This window comes from Cibotium barometz, chromosome 29 (assembly GCF_041138505.1).
Source record: "Cibotium barometz isolate CiBa-2024 chromosome 29, ASM4113850v1, whole genome shotgun sequence".
In the NCBI taxonomy this organism is placed as follows: Eukaryota; Viridiplantae; Streptophyta; class Polypodiopsida; order Cyatheales; family Cibotiaceae; genus Cibotium; species Cibotium barometz.
In genome coordinates, this window is record NC_141074.1 from 46,937,321 (window position 1) to 46,946,497 (window position 9,177).

The window sequence follows — 9,177 nt, forward strand, 5'->3', positions numbered from 1 at the left end:
GGAATGGAAACTCCCAAAACTAGTGAAGTGTCAATGAAGATAAACCCAAGCAATGGAAACTTCCACAACTAGTGAAGTGACACCACTCACGTATAAACACATGGTCGTACAAAAGGGCTACTGTTATGACAAGTCTCTTCCTTGCGCGATGGTCAGCTCATTTGGTGGAGAATGACACGGCTGTATATTTTATGAAAGTACTCCGAGCTACACCAGTGGTTTGGAGTAATTAGTGAGGGAAAGCTAGTACATCACCTAGTGCAGCCATGTGGCCATTTGTAAAGTAATTTTTGGTAATATATCTTCTATTACGAGAGAGAGAGAGAGAGAGAGAGAGAATATTTAAATACACACACACATATACATACATACATACAAATATATATATATATATATATATATATATATATATACACACACACACACTTTTTTATGTTTATTATTTAAATACATATATATTTATAATATATGTGTGTGTGTGCACGTGCGTCCAGGGTGTGTTTTTTTATATTAAATATGCTTATTTTTCATAATAATTGAATATTTATTATAAAAGATGTATGTATTTATATTACACACACATTCACACTTAGTTCTTTTTAACGTTGACGAACTCTAGGTTTTTTTTTTGGGTAATTGCTATTAAAGGCCTTAATACCAACCACATACGGTTTGGCTCTATCATAATCAAAACCATTGTCATGCTACTATGGCTGCATGCGATGGGCCACTTTGTAGATTCCTCATCAAAGACGATGGCGGTGATAGCTGGTTTTCTCTACTCAGCTCTGAGTATAAAAGGGTCTTCATCTTGGTGAGTTAGACTCTGTACTATGAATCACGAGTGTTGTTTAGTATGTCTCTCGTTCTAGCTTCTGTTAGGAGCTCATTCTCTTAGGTATTTGTCATTTAGCTGGCTTGTTTACACTCCTTACACTATACAGTAGCAGGTTTTCTATGAGATATTGAATTTTTGAATCCTAGAGCGAATGGATTTTTATGGGTTAACACTTTAATTTGGCATGCACAACTTGCTCTGATAAACAGTCGCTTCTCTGATGGCTTCTTGGATATTATATTCCCTCAATCCTTTGATAATTTACATGCATGTAAGCTATGAGAGTTTAGGGCATAGATACTTTGCTGCTTGCATGACTTGGATAAGACTGTGGTTGTCTTCTTATATATCTAAACACAATTGATATTTGCCCTATCATTACATATGCATGTTTGGATAGGGTTCTTCATATTGGTGATTTCCAAAAACGGTTGCTCTGTAATTTAGGGCATACATATCTTGCTCTGTAATTTAGGGCATACGTACATATCTTGCTATTGCATGCCCTGACTATGGTCTTGTTTCTCTAAATGTTACCGACTGAATACTATTACACTGGTTTTGATTAAGATTTTTATGGGATAATAAGTCTCTAAATCCCAGTTTAATGGGTCTTTTTTATGGAGATTAATGTTTGGCATATACATTTGTTGTCTGCATCCTGCATGTAAACTTTGAAGATATTAATACTTTGTTTGGGTATGAACATTCTAATTTGATGAAAGGCTAAGCTGTCACTTCTCTGATGGACCCTTGGATGATGATTCTTGAATCCTTGGTGACAGACTACCAGCATGATGGCTTTGAGAATCCAGAGCGTTTGGATCTTGCTGCTCATTTATAAACTCTGGTTGTATGTTCTTACATGTCTGAACATGGCAACCGATTACCCTATTAATGCATAAACATAGGGTTCTTACATCAGTTATTGATATTTCTTGGTGACCTTAAGGGCACACACATCTTGCTACTATTGACTTGGTGATGGTCTTGGTTCTTCGATTTTTGCATCGACGACTCTGGTTATGGTTGGGTGTCTATAGGATGATGATTGTAACGATTTATTTGGGGGTTAATGCTTTAACATATGCATCTGCTGTTGGTGACCCGCATGAAAACTTTGAAAAAAACTTTTGATTTGCTACTCTGAGCATGGCTATTGTTAATCATTATTGCATATTAGACAACGGACTGTTAACTTATGTAATAGCCATTTTTATGACCTAATGCATATCTGGCAACGGATATTTAACATTTGCTATTGTTAAATATCTGTATAATAGCTAAATTGTTTTATGACCAGCACTGGGATAATTCTCTATGATTAGAGAACCCATTCATGAGGGGTCTTGTTAGACCTTAACCTTTTGAGATTGGTATATTGTAGTGAGATATTTGTCTAGACTCTTAAGAGGCACCATAGACATGTACATTATGACTAGACCCATTATGAAAAAAAATCCATTAGGATAGTGAATTAGCATCTACCTTTGTGCCTTTTTTGCATTTATTGTAAGCCACATAATCTTTTAAATGCTTGGTTGTATGCTAATCACGTGTGTACTAATAATTACTTCTAGTAAAAGGGTCCCGAGTTTTTGCCCAAAGCCTAGGCCTTAACTTTACAACCTAATGGATTCACTCCATCTTCTTTGTACTTGACCCAACTATAGCTTAGTTTTGAGGATCTTTGGGTGACATCTATAATATGTGGTAGATCTTAGGACACCTGTAATACACATGCAGGCTAACAATTTGTTTGTCTGTTTTGGATGGATGCAGTATATTTATGTATATATATCTCGGGGGGTTCACTATATGTAAACTCTCTATATCACTTGCGTTCAAGGCCTAATTTAAAAACCTCTTTTTGTAAAATTTTCATGAATAAAATAAATCTATTTTCTATTCAATCTATAAATACCCCCTTTAAATGGTTCCCTTTTGTATGTAAAAAATGTGTAAAAGAAAGAATTTTAAAAACTCTTTCTGCTGAACCCACGTGCTACACTTATATATTTATGAGTGATCCCTCCATCCCCTGAGATATATATGTATGTATATATATATGTATATATATATACATATATATATATATGTATATATATATACATATATATATATATGTATATATATATACATATACATACATATATACATATATATATATATGTATATATATATACATATATATATGTATATACATACATACATATATATATATGCATATATACATACATACATACATATATAATACATACATACATATATATATATATATGCATATATGCATATATATATATATACATATATGTATATACATATACATATATATATGTATATATACATATATATATATATATGTGCATATATACATATATATTATATATGTATATATACATATATATATATGTATATATGTATATATATATGTATGTATGTATGTATATATATACATATATATATACATATATATATATGTATATATATATATACATATATATATACATATATATATATGTATATATGTATGTCTGTATGTATATATATATGTATGTATATATAATATACATACATATATATATACATATATATATATGTATATATACATATATAATATATATGTATATATATTATATATGTATGTATGTATGTATATATACACATATATATATATGTATATATACATATATATATGTTTATGCATATACATACATATATATATATATACATATATATATATATGTATATATATATATGTATATATGTATTATATATGTATGTATGTATGTATATATGCATATATGTATGTATATATATGTATATATATATATACATGTACATATACATATATATAAGTATATATATATATATATATATATATATATATATATATATATATATCCCTTAGAACCAAGTCACGTATAGGCCATATGAACCACTTTTAATTCTTTTTTTTTGTTGGGAAGGTGGATATGTGGGCGTCATGTGTTCTGTACGTTGTGTAATCCCTAGGCATCAAACTTGAGTCCTCATAGTAGATAGTAGGTAGAACGGTGAGGTTGAACTACTTTTAATTCTCTTAGGCATGTACAAAACTCCACTGCATCTATTTCCATCTTTCCTCGTTATCTTCTCAAAAAAGCGGCAGTTAGCAATGTTGCCCGCCCATTGAAGAGTTGGGTGCTCCACCAGGTTGCTTCATGCGGGGCAGGACCGAGAAAAAGGACTCCCCGCAACCCTCATTAGGGCCCAAACTTGGGCTATAGGAGCAGCCCCTATATGGGTAGCTATGGATGTGAAGTGACATCCAAAACGACATCGTGAAGAGAGTATGCGTACAGCTATTTGACAGGAACGAGTATCTCTAAAATGTGACGGGCAGGGGTGAATAATTATTTATTGCAAGCTTTTCACGACCATAACGTCCAAAAACGGGCATAACGCTTGTCAAAATTCAAGGCCTCTTAATATATATAACGCATACCAGTAAATAGTAACACTTAATTAATGCTGTTGAGCTTTTAATTTACCATAAATAGGACCACTAAATAAATAAATCTCGAGTCATTATTGAAGTAATCGAGCCGTTCAAGGCAGGCGAAATTCACAGATTAATGCTAAAAACATCGTGCAAGCTTCAGGGCTTAATGCATACAAATTATAAAGATAACTACTCTGTGGGGAGGCAAACTATTAGGTTCACTTGGTCAGTATATCTACAATGATCCGAAGATAACCAGGGGTGGGAGGCTGGACGTCGTCTAGGCAACCTCATGAGCCTGCTGTACTCGACTGAAACTGTAGAGGGGATTGTTCGAATGTTGCAAGGTGCAGCGGTGCTCCGGCGGCGTAGCCCGGTTGTCGGGGGTGAAGTAGAAGTCGAGAAGCTCGCGCAGGTGTCGATGATGGCGTCCATCATCATCATCATCATCATGTGAGCCTCCTCTTTTGTACAAAGCTCCAATATCGTACTGCGATTTGGAGTCCACCAAGCACAGCAGATGCTCAAAGAAGGCGGCCTCGCAAGGGATGGCGAGGGCTCCTTCATGATGGAATCCCATCTCCTCTTCCGTCTTTTTTAGCAGTGCTCTGAACACAGGGTGGCTCAAGTGAGATGTCTTTATGACGAACCGCTTGCGCTCCTCGCCAACGTAGACGGCCAGGTGGCCGGCGGGAACGCGGGCGGCGGCGGAGGCGGCGGGAGGAGGTGGAGCGCCGCCGAGGATAGAGGCCGGTCGAGGGCGTTTGGCACGGGCGAGCCGCCTCCACTGCTTGAGCATTTCGCGCAGCCTGACGATTTGTTGGAGCTTGTTGGAGCAGCTCATGTCGAAAGCAGGCAGGCAGGGGGGGGAGGGAGAGGCGCCGATTTATCTCTACAGCGCTAAGGAGTGCGGCGAAACTGAAGAGCACGCACCTTGTGTCCCTACAGACCTTGAGGTGTCTTCCTCCTTCCTATGAGTGCTCGTGGGCGGGATTTGATTTGTTGAAGCTAGCTAGCTGGCAGCCCCTCGCGCACCAGTTGCTCGTGCACTGCCTTCTTATCACCTTAGTCCTCCTCTCCGTGCCATGTCTCCCCTTTAGCTATGCTCCACCCCGTGCTTTGTCTCCCTCTTTAATCTATCCTTGGCAGCGCCTTTGTACTTTGCCAGGCTTTCGTTTCCAATACTCGTGTGCTCACTGCTTCCCAATATAATATTCACTGTTTTTTACAAGAACGAATCGCTGCTCAAAAAAAAAAGTGTTTTTTTTTTCAACCCTTAAAATTAAAGGCAAAATGCGTAGGCTTTACTCGGATTTAGACTTGATCATAATCACTAGAAATTTTCTAAATGTCGGGATTTATAACTAAAATGTGTAAATTTTAACCCTTAAAATTAAAGGCAACGTCTTCCCAATATTATGTTCACCGTTTTTGTTTTTTTCAAGGACGAATCACTGCTCGAAAAAAATGTTTTTTTTTCAACCCTTAAAATTAAAGGCAATGTGTAGGCTTTATCGGGATTTAGACTTGCAAATCACTAGAAATCTTACAAATGTCGGGATTTATAACTAAAATGTACAGATCTCAACCCTTAAAATTAAAGGCAACATTGAATTTCAACTGGGATTTCTAAATTTCAACCACGAAAATTACACTACAAACCGGGTTATGTGAGCATTGGGATGAATTATACATTTAATTTTTTTTAACGAAAAGGAAAAAAATCAAAATTCTTTTCACAAAATAAGTGTTTAAAACATGTAAAACTATCCATTCAAAATCCTTTGGCAATCAAATTCAAACATTAAAAAGAGAAGTTTAAAGTTCCAAATATGGTAAAACGAACTATATATATTAAATAGGTAACATATACAACATTTACAAGGGTAAGGTTATCTGAAAAGAGATGAGCAAGGAAATATCATCTCAATGAGTATTGCACGTAGCTCTGTAGGTACTATTAACCCAGGAACTAAGCATTGGAAGGTAGTTAAGTGTATCTTTGATACACTACTCAAGGCACTCAAGACCTTGGATTGTTCTATGCCAAGGAGGATGATTTAGAACTACAGGCCTTCAGTGATTTCGATTGGGCAAGCAATCACGATACACAATAGTTCACATCTGGAAACTGTTTCTTTCTTGGCAATTCGTGCATATCTTGGCCAAGCAACATTGTCTTACGAAGTTAAAAACAAAGCAGCATTCACTGGTTGATAAGATTAATGGAGGATCTTTGTATCTCTTCAAACACCCCTACTCCGATTCTCATTGATATAGTTAAAGTGCAATGGTAGTTACAAACAATCCTATCTTTCATATGAGGACCAAGCACATTGAAGTGCATTATCACTATGTCAAAGAGAGACTCCATGCTGGAGAGATCAATCTGATCTACTGCAGTATACATGATAATGTGGTACAGATCTTTTCACTAAAGCCTTATCATGTGAAAAGCTTGAGGCCTTGTACAAAGCTTTGGGCCTCTTTCGTTTCCAGAGACTGACTTGCAATCTCTGTAAACCTCACATTTGTACTACAGGGGGATTTGTTAGATATTTACTAGTACTACATTGTGAGGTCATGCACTTATGCCATGTGCACTTTTGTCTCACTGGGCTTTTTCCCATGGCCATCTAGGTGTGAACGGACACCTTAGTATTAGCAGCAATCTCATCTTTAGTTAAGGGTTACTGTTCATTCTGTACTTCATTGTACCTTGAGCTCTTGCTCCTAGTGAACTAGCCTTTTACACACTCTCTCTCTCTCTCTCTCTCTCTCTCTCTCTCTCCCCTCCGCTTGTGTTCTCTTTGATCTGTGAACATTGAGTGAGTGAGTGTTTGTAGCTTTGCTTCATTCAAACCTACCATGCGCTTGTGCCATCAATATTTGCAATGAGACAAATGTCCCATGCACAAACATGGTTGCCTTCACCTCAAGCATGTTAACATCCAAAGTAAGCATTTTGCCACTTTTGTTACCCTTTACAACTAAGTGGTACTGATTTTTGAGGTCTTCCACAAAGCACCCTTGAGAATTAAACCTCACTTTGCAGACCATGCTCAACCATTTGTCCAATAGAAACCATGTTTTTGGTAAATTAGGAACATGAATATATCTGCTAGGTACTTTATTTTTCCATCTTGTATCAATAATAGCACTTTACTAACATACACAATGGGATATACAGTATCATCACATGTTTCCACATACCTTGGTTTTTCTGGTTTTTGCATATCTCTAAATCACTCACACCATGAAAGGTTATGTGGTTAGAGGTGCTAGAATCCACACAATGTCATTAAATATCTCCTGATCCTGACACATCTCTTGTCGTGGAACTAAGCATGTGCTGCATACAACTACTCACTTCTATCATCACCTTGTTTACTGGATGATGTCTCACTCTAACTTTTTACTTTTGATATCATTCTGCTTACTTTGCAATATATACCCTGGTTTGCCATAGTAATAGAACTCCATGCTATTTGCATTTTGATTTCTTTGCCAACCACCCTTGGCCTCTTTGGCTTTCTTTGCCTCTAGAGTGGTCTCCTCTTCCACCTATATGATACTGATTTTCTTGTTGTTTTTGTTGCTTCTGATTTTGATTTCCAAATTAATCACCATGCGCCCTCTAGAACCATTTAAGCACCTTTCTGGCTCTTTCATGCCATGCTCTATACCTATTGTGGGGTGGGATTTCCTTCACCAATTTCAGGCTTCTTTTCATCATGATGGACTCCCAATATCATTTTTCCATAAGGAAATTGGTCATCCTGAATTTCCAAGCCTGGAAACTATTCTTATCCACCTTCTCACTCACAATTTGTGACAAGCTGCAAGACATCTTTACTTGCAACAACTTACTAAATAGTACTTGCAAAAAACTTTTACACTTATAGTAAATCTCCAACATAGTAGTATTATAAATATGTTATGCCATAACTCTATATGGAACAATCACATAAACACTTCCAAATCTCATATTGTCTAAATCTGCACATATTGTTATGTAACCAAATTTATGTCGTAACTTTTCATCGGACTAGAAATTGGGCATATACACTTGAAATTGACACTTTCACAGAATGCTTGGTGAAAACTTGCAAAGCCAAAACGGGGTCTGAAATGGCCTTGATTCCAAATTTTAAAATCATTAAAGTCCTATCACAATATAATGGCCCTTTGCTTCACCATGAAGGTGCCTCAAGATGTGATAGTGTACCTTACTATTGTGCCTGCCTCTTGTCGAGGCTTGAGGTGACATGTGAGCTAGAGAGAAGAGTGGAGCCTTATCCCACATTGATGTACAAGCCCGAGAGTGTACCTCCTCATATATAAAAGGGGACCATTTCAAGCAATGAAATATGAAGTAAGCTCTCAAGCCTCTTTATGAGTAAGCAATGAAATATGAAGCAAGCTCTCAAGCCTCTTTATGAGTACAAGTCTCAATCTTGTAACCTAATTGTGTTTGAGTCTTAAGCTTAGTTAGCATAATATTTTCATCATCATTATATTGTTAATTAGGTTGCCACCACGATAAGATTAGTATTTTTTAATCATCACGATTATTAGGATAAGCATACCATAGCCATGCATGGTGAGGACTCATCTTTTCTGGCAATCCTGGTCTTGCCTAGTAGCTACCTGCTCTATAGAGATTTTCTTCCAAATCAAAGGGAAATATTTAATAGATGAAGTTACCTTCTTTGCTTTCCTCTTGCTTGTCTCTTGTGTTGAAAATGTGGTGCCTAGATGCACAAGGAGTATGGGGGCGGTGTGAAGGTGTGTGAACGGCCTCTTATGGAGAGGGGATATTTGGGGATATTTTGGAGTTGAGGTGGCATCACTT

General features: G+C 36.6%; 1 protein-coding gene across 1 annotated transcript; it reads right to left on the reverse strand.

Moving 5' to 3' along the window:
• Positions 1 to 4,602: 4,602 nt before the first annotated feature.
• LOC147622270 (protein SMALL AUXIN UP-REGULATED RNA 51-like) lies at positions 4,603 to 5,166 on the reverse strand. The gene has a single exon (XM_086823572.1). It carries the CDS (start codon positions 5,164 to 5,166, stop codon positions 4,603 to 4,605), a length of 564 nt encoding a protein of 187 aa, XP_086679698.1.
• Between the last annotated feature and the right edge of the window lie 4,011 nt (positions 5,167 to 9,177).

Bases quoted from the DNA above. Each gene is read 5' to 3' on its own strand.
- LOC147622270 (XM_086823572.1), bottom strand. From the start codon at position 5,166: ATGAGCTGCTCCAACAAGCTCCAACAAATCGTCAGGCTGCGCGAAATG.